The sequence below is a fragment of the Argiope bruennichi genome, chromosome 3, assembly GCF_947563725.1.
Source record: "Argiope bruennichi chromosome 3, qqArgBrue1.1, whole genome shotgun sequence".
Taxonomy (NCBI): domain Eukaryota; kingdom Metazoa; phylum Arthropoda; class Arachnida; order Araneae; family Araneidae; genus Argiope; species Argiope bruennichi.
Genome location: NC_079153.1, coordinates 55,371,356 through 55,394,037, shown reverse-complemented (window position 1 = coordinate 55,394,037; position 22,682 = coordinate 55,371,356). Strand labels below are relative to the sequence as shown.

The 22,682-nt window shown below is 29.1% G+C and overlaps 1 protein-coding gene across 1 annotated transcript in view; it reads right to left on the bottom strand.

Annotated features, from left to right (window-relative positions):
• Positions 1-2,417: 2,417 nt before the first annotated feature.
• LOC129963995 (synaptogenesis protein syg-2-like) overlaps positions 2,418-22,682 on the bottom strand; it is a 314,287-nt gene continuing 294,022 nt past the window's right edge. Inside the window, exons 6-8 of the mRNA XM_056078638.1 lie at positions 21,018-21,154; positions 11,934-12,168; positions 2,418-4,654 (exon numbers count right to left, since the gene is read on the bottom strand). Of these exons, the coding sequence (XP_055934613.1) occupies positions 4,566-4,654; positions 11,934-12,168; positions 21,018-21,154 (461 nt within the window). The 3' untranslated portion in view covers positions 2,418-4,565. The remainder of the gene's footprint in view (positions 4,655-11,933; positions 12,169-21,017; positions 21,155-22,682) is intronic.

Genomic DNA, 22,682 nt, shown 5'->3' with positions numbered 1-22,682 from the left:
CGAGAATGCAAGTGAGTAAAAGAAATGTGGTCTATGATCTTGTATTTACTTCTTCTACAGCCGACCACCTCTCCATCACTGAATGAGGCAGTGATCTTTTACTTACTGTTGGAATTTTATTGGTAATTGGTATTGGAATGGAATTTTCGTTTCAGTCGGGTGGAAAAGAGCGTTCAAAATATTTATTTTGCTTTCTGCTTGTTAACCGTATGTCAGAAATGAATCATCAAAAAATAAATAACAAAAGATAGTGTGTTTATTTAGTAAAATGCTAGATTCATATTAAATATCTCTATTTCGCAGCTATTATTTGTGATTATGCAATTCTGCAACTTGTCAGGTATTCCGGGGGTTCAAGCATCAATAATGCGTTGTCGAAAATTTGCAGTGCCCAATCCAGAGAGCAAATTTATGTAGTGGCAAATGTATAGTATTATAATGTATAATTTTCAAAATCGTGACCAAACAAATGTCCATTTTTTTCATTCTGTTTTGAGTATTTACGTGTGCGTAAGGTATCTTTTCGTATTCAATCGAGAGTGCTCTACGAATTGCTAATTGACTTTTGTCTCATTTTTTCACCCCTAATTCCAAATTTTACTGATAGATGGCGTTGTAAGTTGTCTCATCGACTGCGCCCATAGACGCCTATCTCATGCCTTAAGTTCTCACCGTTCACAAATTAAGAGGAATGTAACTGATATTAATGGGAACACTGTATGTCATTAATAATTTATGAACAAATGAAAGAAGCTACTTTTAAGTTCTTCTTTAAAAAGAATGTTTATAATATTTCCGCAATTCTATTTATGAAATTTCAAATAAATATAATATAGCACCATTGTAAAGGTGATAAAAGGCATTGTAAATGGTAGAATCATGATATTGTCCAAAATTAATTTGCATATTACTGTTATTGAATACTGAAAATATACTAAGATTTATAATTTGACAAAAAAATTTTCTTTGTGTTCTATTTAGTTAATGATTATTTATATTTGTCAAAAAAAATTCATTTGCATTTATTTTCTTGCAAATGCAAGATATCTAAATTAAGCTGCCACCGTGTTCTTCTTTAATATAAAGCTACACATTATTATTATTTTTTAGGTTTTGTGCATGTTACCCAGAGAAAAAAAAGTTAAACACCCATTTGTATTCTAATTAATAATTTGTTTACCTCTCTAGGCTTTTAATATTTTTTTATAATATTTTTTTAAAAAATTTTGACATTCATAAGGGATTGACAGTCATAATTTGAAAAAGAATGATATTTTGACATTTCTTTCCTTCTTTTGATCGCTTTTTATTTTTATTTATCTAAATCTCCATTGTGTGTGATTTTTTATTATATATGCATGTTTTTGTTTTTTTTATGTTTGTGAAAAGATATGCAAAACATCTTTAAAAAAGGAATAATTGTCATTTTTTTTAATTGAAAACTCTTTGACATTCTCAAACTGCAAGCTCCTTTCCCCCAAATACTATGCATTCTAGAATATTCAAGTTATGGTAATTTGATTAAAAAGAACAAAAAATGTTTTTTCCCAGCTACAAAGACAAAAATGCTTTTTTTTCATTATCTATCTTGATAAAGAAAATGAGAAATCAAATCAATTATTCAAACAATGGATGTTTTATCCAAAACTAAAAAATAAACGGAAGCCCTTTGTTTTCTACTTCGCATGTTATATCAATTGGTATTTAAAGATTTCTTGTTATTAAAGAAAATCTTTTTCATCAATAAAAAAATTTAAAAACAACATTACATAGTGAATAAAAAATTTAATTTGTTAATAAGGTAAAGATAAAAAGTGTCACTAATTATATTGGATGACACTGTCTATTCTATAAATAACAATATTTGTTGTTGAATAGTTTCGTATTTTGAAAGTGCGAAGGAGAAACCGAAACTCTCGAAATAAATAAATATAAATCAACGCAGTTTTTTTAATAATTTTATTAGAAATTCAAATTATACATATTGCATGCATTAATTTATCTGATGCAGATAATATACATTTTTACAGAGTTAAAAGTTGAAATAGTTTTTATTATACATCGTTTGAACTTAAAACAGAAATTAAATTTTTCTAACTCTGTTAAATTTCGAAAAGTGTCATTGAATTCAATACAATTAGTGCAGTAACATTTGTTGAAGAGTAATAATGTTTCATACAACACGCAAGTAGTCATAACAAAAACAGCGCGCAAAATTATTATTATTCGCTATATTTGCTAATATTTTATAGTATCAGACGTATGAGTGGTACTTTGCCTGTACTTCGTAAATTAATGACAATTATTAACATTTTATTTTCAATACAAAATTTCCCCATTCATTCCTTAATGAGTTCCAAATCATTGCGGTTTTAGGACTACACTCGAATCGAAGCAATATTAGCCCCTTTTATTAAAAAAAAAAAAAAGAATTTCTTTAATGAAATCATTCTCTGTGTACCGTTCTAAAATAAAGATTCTTAATCCCAAATAAGGCAATGAAAAAGTTTGTTTTCTAGCAGTATAATTTTAAAGTAATTCTAAACTTTTATACAAAAAAACTGTAAAGAAAATAATCAATAAATAGTCTGAAATAATATAATTATATTGATGTAGGTTTAACATAATTCATATATGTTCCGCATTAGCATTTCATTTTTAGAATTCCAATAGTGAAATAAAATGACATTGAAGATATTTTTCGGTGTTCTAGGTTCGATTAAAATACAATTATTCGCTTAATATAAAAAGTAGATAATACTTATTACGAAATGAACGTTTTTTGAAATAATAGAAGGTCAGTATTACTAATTTGATAAATATATATGCTAACTTGCATTCCTAGACGAAAATGATTAATTATATAATATCCACTCTAATTAATCCTTAAGCTAATTTCCTAGCCTTAGATAATATATATATAATTAGTTTCAGATGGAAGATTCTTTAAAGATGTTTAATGTTTTTCTAGTTAATAAATGTAATTATAGAAAAATTACGGAACATAAATATTAGTATAATTTCCTTGTTCTATAAGACTAACTTAGTAAAATATTCTTATCACACTAAAGACTGTCAGAAAAAAAAGTTCTTAGATCAAAATAGATAGAGTTTTCAGACTTTGAATTCCATAATTTTTGACCAATCAGCGGCCGTGTGGACGAAAGGGAAACAGTTGAATATATAACTTTTCTGGAAGCATCCATTGCAATGTTCTAAAACAAGGATATTAAGAATCTGATAATTCAGTTAATTTCACTGGCATAAGAGCTGATTGCTCTTTTTAAAAAAATATTAGTTCGTAAAGAATATTTTACTGAATATATATTGGTAATAGGATTTGGAAATTGAATAAAAATTTATATTTCGTAATTTTTCATAAGTCTATCTAATGACTCAAATAATATAAAATATAATTAATTATATTATTTAAACCAATTTTCCATTTGTAACTAAATGTTTAAATCTAATGGCTAGGGAATTAGCAATTGTTCACGAACTTTTATATTTTTTTATGTAAACATACGAACGGTAGTGTATATTATCGCATCTGAAAAAAACATGTTACGAATATAAAAATACAAATGGCTCAAAATAAAGCAACTGACATTTTTCTATATTATTTGAACTAATTAGTAAATCTTCATTGTTTTAAAAAAGACGAAAAAAATTCGAAATATGAAAATTACGCTCAAATGGTATTCTGTTATGTAAGTTATATGAATTAAACTTCAATTATGCAAAATATAAATAATAAATAGGCTTAAAAAGTTCAGCTATGAACTTTCAGTAGCTTGAAAAGTACTTTACGATGATAACAAAATATAATCCATGAAATATTAATATTTTTAGAATAAAAAAGGAAAAATTAATTCTATTTTAATTAATTTTTAGAATAGCATAAATAAAAGTACATTAGTAATAGAAATTAACTCGAAAATTACTGTTTTATAATCCTCAGATATCTTCAACTTTTTATCTTTGAATTTGTGTCTATATCTGGGATTTCCTTGCTAATCTTCTTCGAAAGTATATCTTCAATGTAATACATCAAAATGAAACATTTATAAATTCAAAATGAAATTATTTCTATATTTTCTCCAGTTGACTGGAATGCAAAAATATTTGAAAAGACATTCCTAATTGCAAAATTTATGAAAGTATTCCTAACGGTTTGCTGTATCCAAATAATCTCCATCTGTACTTATAGCAATCACTCATAAGACAACAATCATTTCTTTCATCGTAAAAAGTTATTTATCACCGTATTATACGTGCATCTTTTATGTAGAAAACTTTTAAACATTTCTTCCTTCAGTTGCTTATGGCACCACTTTTTAACAGAAACATCTGGTCCATATCAGAATGAATAGAACAATTATCTTTCATTAAAAGCATCCATTCATATCACTTTTTTAAGCTTTAAAATCTTTTCTGTACAGCATTCAGAATGTTTGCTGGTCCGACAGAAATAGCCTGTCAAAGAAATGGCAAAGCAGAAAGCCGAAATCCGCTTCTTTACTTTCTGGATAAAGTCTTCATGCACAACAGAAATCATCACTTTGTCAAAGGAATGCGAGAATTGTGAACAATGCAGCAATTTTCACAATGAGACCGGCACTTGATCTTGAGCTGGAGCGATTTCGCTCGGAAACTGAAATGTAGAAAAAACATGATTACTTTACAGGCATGAAGGTAAGCTTTTTAATTTTAAAATAATAAATATTTGTAACTAGAAAATCCCGTTTTGAAACAATAAGAGAGTTATTTTGAGGCGGATCGAGTTGCTTTAAACTGTGGACAGATGACTAAAACAACGATATCTGAACTGGCACTCCTTCAAAGATCGGTTGTTCGTGGTTACTGCATGCCATCAAATGGCGTAGTGAAATTGCAAAACCATTCCATGTTTCAGCAACGAATTTCTATCTGAAAAATCGAGTTTGCACTCTGCTACTTGTTAAGGACAAGAGCTAGAGATTGTACCTTAGGCCCCCGTATCACCATCGATGCTATCTTTTTGCCATCTATATTCATCAAAGTGTCAGTGTCCATCTCTTTGATTCGGTATATACATATGATTTTTATCAGATGAACCTTTATTGATACAAAATACCAAAAAATTGTAACTTTCAGTACATCGATAACAATGGGGCACTACACGCTGTCTCCTATTCCTCTTTTCTTCTGATTCTGATTTCTTCTAATTTCTGAAGAACATTTTGAGCAAAGTGTCGAAAATGATTCGGAATGGAAGATTTGTGGGTAGTGTCTAATTGTTGTCAGTACATTTCAGTTCGCCAACGGTTTATGCAGCATTTTGCATCTAATGACTCCTCTTACAAATATCAGATGTGTTTAAAAGAACGAATAGCTCGAATTGATGTAAATTTAAATGACTTGGATATACAAATTGAAATTCCATGCTACATTAAAAAGGATTTCAACTGGTACCTTTGATTTCAACGTGGAATGTAGAAGATGTTTAACTCCAATGCAGATTTAACGTCTATTAGGTTTGCATTACAGTGTATTTTGATCAAATTAAATTTTAAAATCTGAAACTTTGGAAAGATACAAAGGAAGATCTTCCCATTAAATCACTGCAGCCCCGTATAATGTTTTAGAAACATTACTGTGAATAATAGATTATCAATAACATATAAGATAGAAGAATTATTTATAGTCTACTTTATATTAAAACATAAAATCACTTAATTCATAAATCATAGAACTTTAAGATAACACCAGGTAAGATATTTCATCAAACTATTAGTTTCACGTATTTTTCAAACAACCGACGCCTTGTGTCACTTTCGTCTTCGAACTAAAGGGATTCAAAGCCCGATTCCACGAATTCTCATGAGCGCACTCTTATGAAATGGTACGCATAAAATCAGTCAGGGCTTCTATGTCATACTAAATAAATTAGATAAACAGATATGGTGTTTCCATATCATCTAAAAACGAATCGAATTTATTTATCTATCAATAAATATCATTCGTTGCAGAACAGATTTTTCATATATCTTCGAAATGACGCATGTATCTAATAACACCAAAATATGCGAAACAACATTCTTCAATTAAATTCTTTTTGAATGATGTACATTAAGTGTTATCAAGCATACATGCATGCATGCATGCATATATATTTAACAAACTTTTAAACCTTATTAAAAAGTAAACATTGGCCTATTTATGAATAAAACTACGATTTAAAGTTTTTGTGGTTCATTTACTAGAAATGATATGAAATTATTCTATTTATTTTCTTAAAACTATATACAATTAAAAAACGAATATTTTTCTATTATGTTCAGTGAATAAGAATAAAAGAATAATAAGAATAAAATAAGAATAATAAGAAAAAAATAAGAAAAAAATAATAAAATAACTTAATAAGAATTAATGATATATATTGAAGTAATGAATGTTAAATCATTGAAAATTAAATTAGTCATCAAATCATTGCATGTAGTGAAGAAAATTTAATCACTAGCCATACACTTCTCAAAACTGTCCTCCAATATAGACAGTATTGAAACAGCAACATCATACAAAATATGTTAACAATTAAGAATGTAAGTTCAAAAGTTAAGTAATATTCCAAATGTAATTTACTCGGTTCAAGAAACGTAAAATGTGAAGCCAATTTTTGATATCTGTATCTTTATATCTATCACTATGTTTATTCTTATATTTCCCTGATATTTTTTTTGTTTGTTTATTTATTTCGGAGAGTTTCTGTTCTTCAAAATACTTTCTTATAATTTCAAAAATAATTTAGAATCTTCAAATTTTTTTCGACAAGTTTCAGATTTTTATCGAATTTATTTATGAAAACTGTAAATATTAATAAATGTATTACCTCAAATGATTTTTTTTCATTTTATTAAACAATTAAGGAATTTAAATATTTTTTTATAACTTCAATCCAATTTTACGATAGGTAACAAGGAATCAAACTTCTGAAATTTTTTTTATGCTCTGGAGGATGAATGGCAATTTAAAAGGGCATATAAAAAAGCAAGAATAATGGCAAAAGGAACAATATTACCAAAATTCGAAGAAAGAATAAATAGATGAGGCACTCACAAATATTAGAATATAAATAACATTCGAAAGATGATCTAGACAATAAATAATGCATGTTATTTAAAACTCCGAACATTTCTTTAAGAATTGGGATTACTTTTTACAATGCAACATAAGGAAAATTTATGGAAATGCGTTTAGAGTGTATTGCACGTTTATTCAAAAATGCATGCGGTTTCTTTTCATAAATTTGCTGTCAGAGTATTCAAAAGCAAAACTTCCCAGTTTCGGAGTAACACTTTCCCTAACGTATACCTCTGGTTATAAACTTACAAGTATATATGCTGCTTCAAAAATATTACCAACATAAAAGCTTCACTTGAATATAGTTTGAGTTTCAAGTATAAATATTTATATCCATAGTTCTTTTGATACAGAGGAAGGATGTATCTGCAGAAAGTAGGAAGACGCTATTTTAAGGTGGCATATTTCAGGAGAAAAAAGTGTATCGTGCCGATGAACAGTTTTAAATATCACTATAATACCTTGATTACTAAACACTTTATAAATATTTCAAGTTGAAGAATATGTTATTAACAAATACTTGTTTCAGATTCCCAGACATTTTTACAAATTTTATTTAGCTCTATTTTATTTTAAGGGATTTTTCTTTCTTTTTAATATTTCGAACTTCTGCATTTTTGTACTGTTGAGTTTTCGTGATTTATTACTTTTATTTTCTATTCCCACATTGGGCCCACCTATTTTGGAAGATGCAGGGAATTCGAATACAGAATTTTATACAAACTGTTTAAAAGCAACAAATTTAATGTAACGAAATATTTGTGATATTACATTCTGAAACGCTATAACGTATTTAATTTTTCTTGGGTTTTTTTTTAAATTTGAAATTCTGATTTTCATTGGATATTGTTGAAAAAACTGATAATGTGTTTTTAGACACTTATTTTGCCTTTTCGACTTGCTCAGAATTTTTTGAATTACTTTTGAATAATACCGAATTGAAAAAAAATGTATATTTATTGAATTTGTATTTGATATTAAAACAAGAAGATGTAGTTAATATAACGAATTATCGAATTATCTTTGTTAAATTTTGATTCCATAACAGTAGCACTGAATGACATTGAATTAAAAAATCATTTCAAGATTCAAAAACATTTATATTTTATTCTGAATAAATGTAATATTATATATAATTTTTTATTCTACAATAAATACACAAATGTAAAAAATAATGAATTAAAGCCTTTTGTAAAAAAAAAATTGTTTGGTCTTAAGACAAGAAATTAATTTTTATCAAAACAATGCACCTAACAAAACCTTAAAAGCGGGAGAAGATTAAAAAAATCATTTAAAATAATCCAAAAGCAAATAATATTAAAACTCTAAAATATTTAATAAAATTATTATAAATGCAAGAGAAATTCGCATTTGTTTTACATTATTTCCAATAGCAATTCACACTTTTAGGATTTAATTTTAACGTTTTTTTTTAATTTAAAATATTATTCAGAAACTCACATCACGAAATTAAAAGGAGTAATAATTCTTCAAATTATCAAACTAGAAATTTTATGGAAAATAAATGTGGTAGTTCTAGAATGAATATAAAAGCGAAATTTGAATAAAAACAGTAGATAATATATTTCAGAAATAGTTATAACATGATGAAAGAAAATGGCAAGTTCAATACAGTTGTTTCTACTAATTTAAAGTTAATAATCTAAATCATAAAAGTGACCGCAGTTCAAAAGTATTTTAAATGTAAAAGGCATAAAGATTCTTCTGTCTGGTTACTATAGAAACAAAAGTATCGAATGAAACTCTCAAGCTAATAAAAAAAATATATTATAAGATCAGTTTTAAACAAGTGTATTGATTAAATTTTATTTTGCTTGAAAATATGCTTCAGGCTAATTATGAAAATGGAAAATTTTGAGTAATTAAAGAATGTATTTTCTTGGAAATTCACATTTATCAGTTAATTTAAAGAAAAGCTTGACTAATTAGTTAATAAATACTTTCTTCAAAGTAAAAGTAAGTATAATTTGTGATTCCTAGAACCTGATTTTAGAACAAAACTTCTGCAACATGGCAAATAATTCCAATGATTGAAAATTTTAGTCATTAATTTCTGGAATTAAAAGATCGATCGATCTTCTTTGTAAGTTTAAAAATCAAAGAAAACTGAAAGAAAGATGAAAGGGACAGATTTTTTATGAAAGATTATTTGTGACAGAAATATATATCAAGGCATTTCGCATATAACAATATATTTGAAATGCAATCTTATACGTTGTGTTGTGACTTGTGGCACTTTACAAGCCTGCTGACAGTTATCTGTCAGCTATTTTAAGCCGAATGAGCGTCTTTTTTTTTTCAGTAGTGCCATTTAGGGCCATAAGTACGATTTAGCTACTTCATACATCATATTCGCTTGCACAACTCCTTTTTACAGCGGGGCACATACACACACCTCACAGATAGAACACAGAAGAACAACCATATCAGAACCAGTCTCGAACCCGGGACGCTCAAATCATAGGAAAGATGCGCTACCCTATGCCTGGATGCCTGCAATCTTATACATAGTTGTATTTATTACAAGAGAAAAAAGGTAATATAATATTAAAAAAGGTATTACCTTTTATAATAATATAAAAGGTAATGAGGCTGAAGATATCAATGAAATTATTTTTTTTAATATTCTAACTTTTTTATGAGCTTCTGGTGGTATAAGATGACATCCCTTAGAATGACGTCAGGTCCCATTTATTATGCGATTTTTTTTTTTAATCTCCATTTCCTTGAAACAATATGTATCACGACATTTTTTATCATCAATACGTTTAGGTGAAATTATTTATGATGAATAGGTATATCCCTCAAGTCATTTTAGCTTTTCTCACTTTTATTTATTTGTCAAAGTTTTTGCGGAAAAGAATAGCACCATAATATCAACAAGTTAAGCACTTTTCTGTTATAGAAATGGTGAGTATACCTCGGACAAACAAATTATTTTGATAGAAAGGTCAGAAATTTGTGGATTACTGTTGGTTCTTTTACTTTATTTTTGAATTCGATGAAAAAATCACCTGTTGGCGATTGGTACTGATATTCGACAAATCCTGTCGATACTGCTACGTTCAGTGGTGTCGGGGTGGTCGGCTCTACGCAAGAAGAAGGTACTGATATTCGCAAATAAAAAAAAATAATATGAAAGCTTAAGAGGGAAAGGGGAAATGTCTCCAGACAAGAAAGAAAAATAACAAATCGCGCTAGTATGAGTTTTGTCAAAGATCTGTTCGCTTGATACATTGTGATGTCATTTGATAAGATTGCATTCCCGATTTCTTATAAGCAGATTTTTTTTTGAAATAAACTTATTCAATATTATTTTTTCTGATTAATTTTGCATTTTAATTTAATAAATTTGAAAATTAGGAGAAAGAAAATTTAATTATCGATTCTATCTAGAAATATCAGAGAAATTGATAATGGACTTTGATCATATAAAGAATATATGCAAAGAATATACACTATACCATATGAAAAAATGTATTTATTCCTATGTATTTACTTTTGAGTTTCTGAAGTACAATTTTCCATCTCTCTCTCTCGTTCTCGAATTGACAGAGAAGACACTGATTGACGAATAATCTTTTTTTTTGCCATACATGCTGTATTGTTTTTAATTAGATTGAATAATTAAATACATCATTCTGTTCTAAAAGCCAACAAAAGACTTCCAGTGACACAGTCCATTAAAATGAACGAATCTCCATGGCTCTATCGAGAACTTAAGGAAATGATTCAAGAATTGTTGTTTTGAACTTTCTACTCGTTAATTTTTCTTTTTAAGTGATTTAATGTCACTATGTTTACTTCTATTACTACTTTTACTATAGCCATTTACCTTCATCCATTGTGACCTATCATGAACAAAATAGGAATGGTTTCAATTTACTTGCTCTCTGCTTATGAAGGAACGTCGAGTAAGTTACTTGAATTTTGACTCTCTTTGACGATCTTAGTGTTATTTTGTGCTACTCTAACTGAAATGTTATGAGCCATCTTCATTCTCCATATATCGTCTAAAGACAGATAAAATCTTCATTTCATGTTATTGCTTCTTTAGAGACATTATCTGGCCTTTTTGGTATCCAGTAATTCAAAATCTATTCCAAATCCAATACAGTACACTTTGAAAAAAAAATTACCACTTTTCTTTGTAAGGGTAAACGGTAAAATATCTTCACAAAGATAAGTTGTTTCATTTGACTGATTTTTCTGTAAGCTGTTGATTCTGGTAAATCATTGTGATAAGAAACATTTCAAAAAACATTTCCAACAATCGTAATGTTGATTCATAGGAAACAACATAATCTGGAATCATCAATTTAAGTAGATATTCCAATTCAATTTCGCGCTGTTTATTAATTGTGTTTAGCTTAAAGATCTTTCCGTGTCTTCGAAGCCTTATATACGAATTTAATAATGTTTCGAAAACTAGGAGGGTTTTAATTTTTATGTTATTTGTGTATGATAGAAGCTGGAGATATTCCAATTATCTAAATGCTGTATTATCATAGGAAACAACATAATCTGGAGTTCCCGATTTAAGTGGACAGTTGAATTCTATTTTGTACGGTTTATTTATTCTGTTTAACACAAATAATCTTTCCGTATCTTCGAAAACTAAGAGACTTTTATTTTTTTTATCTATATATGATAAAAGCTGAATATTCAAAACAATTTTCTAAAAGCTCTAGACTTAATCTATGGTTAAACTAAGTTAATCTAAAGGTTTTAATATTACAAGGATGTAATCTCGTTCACGATACATTTAAAGAAATAAGAGATTTTCATACCCTTTCCATAATTCTCAGCCACCTGTAATCCAGAATTCCTGTGATTTCCTCCAACCGTCCTCTCGTCACTTCTGACATTTATGACACGAGACAGTGTGGCCGTGCATTTGAGACGCACCTCCTCGTTGGCGTCCAGGTGCTTTGGTTGAACTTTCAGACGGAGACCCAGAATAGACGTCTCTTCGCCGTCTGGATGCTGGATGGTTGGGTAATGGATGAGGGACTCGTCGCTCACCTAAGGTAAGTAAATGTGAGTATGAGCAAAATGACTTAGAATGCTTAACACTGGAAAATGTTCAATTACATTCAAATATGCTGGATGTTGTTTCAAATAATGTAACTCCGTGAACCAAGCTAATGTGGAAATTCTAGTGCCTTAACCCGAGGAAGTTTTTCTTTGCGGAAGCAGAATGGAATCGCCCCTTCTTTCAGAGTAATCTAATTTCCCATTCTTTCAGCAGAAGGGAAACAACCGTTGAGTCATAACTGAAATACAAGTTGAGTTTTTCTCACTAATAAGACACCCTGTGGTTGCAATTTGAGATTTTAAGGAAGATTTTCTAAATTTGTTGATAGTTGCTAAATTTACACTCATCCTACTTTAAAGATTTTTTTTCTCGCAGATAAATATGAATTATGCCTGCTTTATAATTGGGAGCAAATTTTAAAAAATAAAATAGTAAAGACGAATCAAACATAAAACATCATCATCTAAAAAATTTCAAACTATAGGTTCGAATCTTTCCCATTTTTTTTTTTCTTCCTAATATTAAAATAGTGTAATAAATATCTTTTCTGCATTTCCTCCATGTTAATATCTGCAATGAACAAAATGTTACAATTGAGCATAAATGAAAAATATTTTCATATAATTTTGTTATATAACATTTCTGTTCGAAACCGATTGTATCGTTTTATTGAAATCATATTCGTAAAGACAGTTTTTTAAAACATAATTCGTATTGATGTAATAAAAATAGAATATCTATTACTTTCGGAATTTGTGAATCATTAATTTATATGTTAAATAATTTTAATCACTTTACTTTTCCACATTCTGTAACAGATGGCACCTCTTGTCTAGAATCAAAATTTGATTTATAGATTAACTCATAAACTATGAATTTTCGAAACTTTTATAGCAAATTTAATTATAAACGTATCATTAAGAGCTATACTAAAAATATATTATTTAGAACACATTAAATGTACAAAGTTGCGCAGCAGGAAATGGAGGAAAAATCGATCATAAAGTTTCAATTTTATAGGCATAAAACTAAATAAATAAAATAAAACAGGAAGAAAAAGCAATTGATATATTTTATCCACTTGCTGATAAACATTATTTTCCAATGATAATAGTATTAATTATATCTTGAGAGGTATGTTCATTTTTTTGAGGAATTGTAAGCGAGTCATAAGTCTTTTTTTATGAAAATCTCGAATTGTTACTTAGAATGTTAGTATTAACATAGTATTAAAATAATCGTATGAGGTCCAGCAAATAACCTTAAAGAGAACAATAAACATTTATAACGTATGTAGATAACGGCATATCTCCTTTTCAAAATCTTAAAAATAACTTAATATGTATTTACATGCAACAGGCTTTCTTTTAAAAAAACGATGTTTGAATTTTGGTTATATTAACTGTTATCTGTTATGATATAAAAAAAAATTGTGTTAAAACTCTTACGTTAATAAGTCATATGTCAAGATTTTTGAAGTTCAAATGAAACCACTTCTTAAAGTTTAGGCTAGTAAGAAATATTGATAAGAAATAATGCAGAATATGACTAATGAATTTCCCGAATAAAAGGCTTCTCTAAATAGAATATCATACCTCATAGACTGTAAAGTAATTCTATTTGTCTGAAACATAACTAGATTAACGCTTGGTTTCAAAGACTAGACGATATTGCCATTTCGATTCACCAATTCTATTTCGGAGGCCATTTATAATACGACTTTGAAATATGCTTTTTAAAATTATTTTTAAACTATATTTCTCTGTGATTTTCATAGGTATATGACCATTTATAATAATACCTTGAAATTTGTTTTTTAACATTATTTCTCTGTGATTTTTACAGGTATATGACTTTAATGGCAGCACCATGAAATGCTGTCTTAAGCTTCTTATGTTAAATCAAAGAACAAATTTATGTTAAAGTATAAGATAAGAAAAATTCCATTTCATTTCAATTAACAATCGATTGCAGAGTGGATAATTTATTATTTATATTAATTTAAGTGTTGCGAGGAAATATTTCTATTTTTTTTAATTATCATTTTGAATTTCAGATACAAATTCAATTTATAAAGCAGGATGATTAAGACTTAAAATTTATATTGATTCTATGAAATCTTATATATAGAATAATATGCTAATTAGTGTCAATAAATGCTTTTTTGTACCGAAAAAAAATATTAAACTGTGAGTATTTCAAAGAACATATCATTTAAAATATTTTTATCATCTTTCCAATTTTCAAACGGATGCAGATCATAAAAAATAAAAATTCTTTTGTAAATCGCTTCTTTTGAGATTTTATATTATACATTTTCAAATTAACATCGTTACGGCAGAGATGCAAGTTTTCTTTCAATAACAGTGCATTTTAGATAGAGACACATAAAAAATATGCATAACAAAACTCCTCTGCTTTCTAATAAAGTTCTAACTTTCAAAAGTTTACGATTTGCACCGATTTGCCTTTGCCCTTACAGACGCTATTTTAACATATAATCTTGTGTTTGGATTTCTCAGAGAATTTCAATAGTGACATGACCATCTAACTTATATTCATGATCGTTTATGCAATGTATTTTAAATGCCGAACGATTGTTGCCGTATCATCTTTGTATAACGTTAGGTGCATTCCTAAATCAAATGAACTCTATTAATTCCACTCTATTAATTCATGGTCATATGGTCATCTCAAATGTTCCACGTCAGTTTAACGTAGGAATCAAGTGCTCATTTTGAAAAGGAAATATATACCCTTATAAAGTACCTTGCAATTAAAGATTATATGGCATGTAAAGCAATTCAAAGCATAAATTACTCCTCATGAATTGGACCATTTCGGATAGTACTTGCAAATGTGATATGGAACCAAGTTATTGGGGTATGAAATGCCGTATTCAACTGAAATAAGTCGTCAAACAATTAAAAATATGTTTTAATAATATTGGATAATTAAACTCACTCTGTTTTTCCTTCCTGTGTTTCTTTTAGGAAATATGCATGGAATTTAAAGGTATATACAGTTTTTAAAATATTTTTAATACTCTCATTCCTAATATAATTTTAATTCAGATACATCAGTATACGAAAAAGTCCTCTTTCAAAGACCAGAATGATTTTCTACCCTTTCAGATATCGTAATGACAAGAAGCGCTCTGAAGGAGTTGTTATACAAGCGACATCTCCACTTAACTGACAGCAAAGATAAGCAAATTTATTCACGAATATCCTTTGAATTTTCTTTTCAAACTTACTTACCCCCCCCCCCCCAAATATATATGGCGAGCGTCTCGAAGGGACAAAGCACGTACTACGGTTATTCAATCAATCATACTTAATTAAACGGAAGGAAGTTTGGCTGTGATATCCAGACAACACAGGATTATTAGCTTCGTAAAATGGGCAATGCAAACACATCGTATTGATAGTGTTAAGGGAACAGCATCATAATTCGATAAAAGAAAACTTACATATTTAATTCATAAGATAATCAAAACAAACATTTCATCAAACGAATCAAAAAACATTTTAGCACTAATAAGAAATGAACTGATATTGATTCTATTATATAGAGTTTTACAAATAAATATTTGTCACATATCTTAATTTGAAAATTCGGATACATCAACAAATATTTAAATAAATTAAAAGATTTACCCCTTTAGATACATTCATTAAAATTTTCTAATATGTATACAATAGCGCTGATTACTTTAACTCCATAGTTTGCTAAAATGCATTTGTTTCGTATGGTATCTTTTAAAAAATTGAGGAAATATTTCCATTTCTATGGTAATCTGAAAGTTACAACAGTTCTTTTAGTAAATAAACTTTTCACGCAGCTGAAATGTGTCTAAATATTTCTATGTAGGTCTAATACTTATCAATAGGTATAGTTTGCTCTGCTTTGCTGCTTTTGAAGTTCTAATTATATCTTTATGTAACTTTTTTTCTCTGAAGTTGCATCTAAGTGATTCTTTTAACCTTTTAAAGGACCATTTTTTTCTAGTCATATTACGTTAAAATATTTTGAGGCTTGAAATTAGAATAAGAAAAGGGATTCATTTAGCTTATTAGATAAATTTAATTTGGTTAATTAATTAATTTGGTTGATTAATAATTAAATACAAATCAAGACACGTCATTTTGTGCGAGAAAAAGAACTGAAGAATCTTAGTTTCTGTTTTATTAAAAAAATTTGTCAGAACTTATGCCAACCTACATAATTTCATACAAAGATTGATAAATTTGGTGGGAAGCATACTTCCCACGGCCATAGAAAGGGTTAAGCTGTAAATCTTTTTTTTTAACTTACTCCATTCATATTTTCCCAGAAAGCAAAATATTTTTTAGTCTTTGTTCCTTATTTAGAGTATCTATATTTTTTAGGAATATTCATTGTTGAATATATGAAAACATTGAAACATTAATAAATATGATAAATTAAATTTTTTTTCTACAGCATGAAATTCATAATGAATTCTTGCTTATTTCTTTACTACTGGAAAATCCCTGACATTGTGCAAATAATGTATATAGGTGACGAACTATACATTAGATACAGCAGCAAAATAGGCTATTTTGTAACCGAAAGAATAGTAAAGTATAGTATAGTTATGTGAAGAAGGATGGCAGAGGGATTTATCTCATCTCATGGACTGAATATTACCATTTACAGGATGAATTTTGAGCCAGTTACAGATTTAAAATGAATAACTTTTCCTCTCCGAGTACTATCTAATTGTTTTTATTGAAAAAGTAGACGAATGGACGATATTTATTTGAACTTGACTGTGAATTCTGAGAAGTAACCTCATAGCATAGCCTAGTTAAAAAAATCTTTCCCCCGAAATCATCTTGAACGTAAAGAAAATCTCCAAATTTTCTCATCAGATCTTTTGCCATGGCTTTAGAGGATTTTTCCTTCAACTGATGTACTACTAATATTGCATTTCTATATAAATATAAATTTTTAATTATTATCTTCGTTTGAATATTATGGTTTTAAAAACAAATGGGGAAAATTTGGAAATGACTTGAATATATATATATATATATATATAATATTGCTTTACATCCTTAAAAGTATTCTAAGTGGCTTTTAGTGACATTCTAATAAGGTGTTCTTTTTCTAATTGTTAAATGAATTAATCTTTTTGAAGACCTTTGACGGTAGTCTTAGATAGCTGATATTCATCTAATGTTTTGGAATCCTTTAACAAGAGCAAAAGTTACATCTAACATACTGTATATAACGCGTAAAATTACTTGCAATTAACGAACAATTTGGTTTAGTAATGTTAATATCCCATTTTAACGCAACACTAGGTCCATTTTGGGATTGATCTCCCAATTTTAAACCGCGATCGGATGAAGAGGATGACACTTCAGCTGGTGCCAACCATCTCCACATTTCCGCAGAACACCACCGGGAGAATGTTTCGCTTCGACGGATTTAACGTGCACCAGACCGCTTACACGGTGGCTTTTTGGTGGAAAAGGATCTCGAATCTGAAAGCCACCATTCCCAAAGCCTTATCCACTCGGTTATCGAGATTCGCAATCAAAGATCAAATAAATAATTTAGAAACAGACGATAGAGCTAAAAAATAATAAGTAACATCATAACCTTTTACTATCAATCGCTCCTTCTGATGAATTATTATTCATTATCCAAATTTTCTTGTAACTTGATATCATGTGCATTCAAACCAAATACAAAAAAGTCGCACCTGTGATGAATATCCCTAACTTCCCAGCTGTTGCCTTATTTTAGCAGGTCATGTGTAAATATTATATATTCATATATGCTTTTATGATAGCTAATCTATAACAGTGGATTAGTTTCTTTTTTAATTTAAGAGCCGGCCTCCTGGCATAGGGGTAGTGCGTCTTCCCCGTGATCTGGGCGTCTTGGGTTCGAGTCCTGGTTCGGGCACGGTTGTTCTATCTGTGAGTTGTGTGAATATGCCCTCCTGTAAAAAGGGGTTGTGCAAGTGAATGAGTGATGTGTGAGTGGCAAAGTCGTATTCTTGGCCCTAGTTGGCGCTATTAAAACAAAAGACGCACCCCATATCAGCTTAAATCGCTGTCTTCGTAAGAGAGGGCTTGTCTAAGTTCCATAAGAAACAACAAACCTAATTTAAGAAAATTAACTTTCCTTATTAATAATTACTTAAATCTCGTTGGCTCTTTTTTCAGTTTGCGATTTTTTCACTTCACTTCTTTTATTGTTCATCTTGATGCTAAATCGTTATTAGACAAAGCTGTTGAATTTTATGTGGCTTTTAAATTTTTCTTAAATTTTCAAAAAAATATTAAAGATGTTCAACACTTATTATTAAATTCTAACAAATTAAAATGTGAATATAATAAGGTTGCTTCAGAGTTTTTAATAAAAGAATATTTTTCAGATACAGGTTATTATCAAAAATTGGAAACACCAGAAATGAATTCAAGAATTGTTATTATTAAGGAATAGGGCCATCTTTTGCAGGTAATACAGCTTGGGTCGCCTGAGAATCGTAACATAGAAATACTGAATAGTCTTTAAAGGAATACTGTGCCATTGTTCATGGAGATATTGTGTGAGTTTATGGTGAGATGCCGTTTAAAGGATATCAATTTCAGATTCAATGCTTTAAAATAGATCATAAAGGTTCAAATATATTGATAACGGGGGTATGGGCGGGCCAAGATAGATGTTTCATTTCCTCTTCATTTTCATCAAACCAACCAAGATGCCATTTTGTAAGAAAGCCCCATCTCCTGCGGGAAGCAAACTTTTCCCTAGTGATCCTTCCTTTCAGAATTACAATGGATCAGAAGAAAAAAAATCAGCGTCCTTACTTGCCTACATCATGTCAGAGCCGCTTCCATGCCAGACAGTTGGAAGGAGACAATCCTAATCATACGTTTGTGCATGTATCCTTCAAACGTGACCCGTTCTATTGCGGGGAAAAGTGTGAATAACTTATCTTGCACTTATTAATCGACGAAATTATTTTTTTATTATGGCACTACTGTAGACAAAGTTTGGCATTAACATCCATGATAAGTGGCTTGGGAATTGCTGCTCTGCCACAAATGCTCTATTTATGAAGGTTCTTCTAACTGTAATTACTGAAACTGTCGAAATTAGATGCTGACTTAGCTCTGCGATCACTCCGGCTGCTGTTGCTTTCTTTTAAGACATTACGATCCGCTCAATACCTTTCAGTCTCTTTCACTCAGCTTCTCTTTCGACCCACTATTTTCATTTGACGAGCTTTCTTTCTCTGCTGTATGAAAGCTCATTGCCTTTCTCTAGAAGCGGCTGAACGCTTGAATGTTTCGGTGACAGTTGGTCTAGCCAGTCGAGTTCCTATAATGTTATCTGAAGTTATAGGAATCTGCCCTATGTCTTGAAATTTGAAATTTTAGGCTTTTGAGAATAATCCAAGACGCATACAACTGCCCTAAATCTATCTCATACTACTATGATATCTAATTTTTATATATAAAAAATGGTAACTAGGATTATATTTTAATTCTTTCGAAATGCATTCTTAAATATCGCTTTTATTCATAAACATTTCTATTATTTTGATAACCATCTTACCTTGCTATTTAACTGGGCAATTCTTTACAGTCAAATGATTATTGTCTCTGTTGCTGTTAAACATTCAAGTCCTGTAGTACATTAAAACCAATTTTTAATGTAAGTGTTATTTGACATTAAAGGATTCAATGATACGTCAAATTCCTCTACATGATGGCCTGTCTGAATCAAATGAAGTCCCCAATATTTTTTTTTAATATTGCTTTTGAATTGCTTACTCTATTTTCTAAAGCATATCGTTTTGAATTTATAATGTTCATCCACTCCAAAATTAATATCTAGGTAAGGAACAAATTTACACATATTTTAATGGCTGCTGAATTTATGCCAGGTTAATTATCACCGATCTTAATGATAAACTTGGCAAACGTTTTGTGGCTTGGCGAGAAAAATCAAGATTCCTGATTACTCATGGATCTTAACGATATCTACATTAGAACTCTATCTCCAATTTTTATTCTATATTATTTGATGCCCTGTCCTGTGAGCTAAAAAAAGCAGAGGAGGAAGTCTAAAGTCAGAGGAGATAGTCTAAATCCATAGAGAGCCTGAGTTTAACTACTGCCTCTTGACTTTAAAGAGGCAGTAGTTAAACTCAGGCTCTCTATGGATTGTTGATTCTCCAGTGACTTCTATCCGAGAGCTTTATGCTTTTGCGGTTGACTAATAATCATTTGCTGCAGTTTATTGCAAGTGGTGTTCTTGGGTATGCTTCGGTTGTGTGTTTGTTATTGCGTGTTCCGGTGGAACAAAGCGTAGTTATCTGTTACTGAAACTGCTGCGCTTTTTCACTTTATACCCATCAGACGGATTTACCTTTTATAATATTTCCACTTTGAAAAGAGGCAGTCGACTCTCCATGGCCGAATGGCCATAGCACTGGATCGTAAGTTCGAATCCCGTTAGAGACAATGCGATTCACCGTCAGTGTAAATATTTAATTCCTTGATTTTATGTTTTCCTTTATTTCATGTTCCAGAAGATTCTAGACATTTCTTTAGTTTACCAGACAAGTGTTCTGGACTTTTCTTACTGTCTCCAGAAAGTATTCTGGAACTTCCCCTGCTAGTATAGTCACTGTGTTCTGAGTTCAGAGTTGAGTTAATAAATTGGTTTAGCTCTACTTATTGTGTGTGTCATTGAATTCCACACTAAAGAACCTACGTGACAATATTAATTAAAAATGATCCTATCCACAAAATAAATTGTGGAATCGCATTAAATACATACTTACCAATTCTTCGTTTAAGTACCAATGAAGTGTCGGGGCTGGCCTTGATTTTGCTGATGAGCAATTAAAGTTAAGCATCTCTCCAACACGATATTGAGATTCCCCTCCAGTGATGAGAGGACCGTCCTTTGTTATAACGGCTGGAATTTAATAAAACAAACTATTCAGAATATATCAAAATTATATGAAATAAAAGCACGTCAACTTAGAGGGTAATTAAATTTGTAATCGCCGTAAAAAATGTTCTATTAAATGAATTACTTTTCAAAAGTTATAGATAAAAGTTTGTTCAATAAATTTATAAGTTCTAGTTTGTTATGAACAGCATATAATCCCCTGGTACATCTGTACTACATTTAATCACTGTAAGTTCAATATCTGCCTTAAAAATTACCATATGCAGAAAAACACACTCTTTATATTAATCATTCATGTACATAAAGGATAATTAAATATGGAATTCGCTGTAGATTTTTTTTTAAAAATTCACAATTAAATTAGAAATAAGTATAGCAAAAATATAAATGTATGAATAACTTTCTTTTCACTCAGTTTTTCTTCTTATTTTAAGTTTCATTAATTAATTATCCATAGAGTAATTTAGGCTTTTCAAGAAATTACTTATTTTTAAACTTTGCTTAATTATTATAATTATTACTGTATATGGAAAGAGATAGTCATAATTTTAATGATCCATTAAGTAATTGTAATATTAAAGTTAAATTAATATTATACATTTATTGTAAAAATTTATGTATCATGCATGCAAGGTTACGAATGAACATACACAGTAGTTTATTATAATTATAAAAATAAAACGTTTCTTAAAGCTTTAACTGTTAGTTCATTTCCTAAATGAAATATCTATTTTTCTTATAATTTGTAAACGTTAGTGATGTAACTAGAAAAGAAAATACCATTCCCCAAATTTCCTAATCCAATTTAGAAAGCTTCCATTAATTCCTTTCACGGCTTTATTACAATATTTATGTTTGCAGCTTCTGTATAGGGAAATTCTTCTTGCAGAGCATTGAAATATGTAACAACTTAACTGTTCTATTCAGAATCCCTTGATTATCCTAGTGAATACTTCCTAAATACGATTCTTTGTTGCGACAAAATAAGTATCAACTGCAAATATGAAATGAATAAATATTTTCTAAGAGATATAGTTTATTATTAAGACTATGATGCAGTTAAGAATTAACACGCTATTAAAATAAATAGAAAATTTAGTATTTATTTGCATCTTTCTAGCAATATCTCTTTTGGAAAATAAAATCTGTTACATTCATAAGCTATTGCATTTTAATCTAAATCCAGCTATGTTTTTTTTATATATAATTTGTTAAGATTTTATTTCAGAGTCAAAAACTAAAAATTATTTCCGTTATAAAGTGAATTATAATTCATTTAAAGAAATCGGTTAAATATTATACAGTTTCACATTATCAAAGAACTTGAGATATAAAATTTCGGAATGATTTAAATATAGAAGTTATATCTGGCATGTTAAAGAGAGAAAAACACATCATATATAAAATATTTAGTACGTTTTGTGTCAGATATTTTCAGCTTTATATTACTATTTTAAATTATTAATTTTTTTTCGCACTGGTTATTTTCAACTTTACATTACAATTTTATAGATGAAGTATATGAAATGGT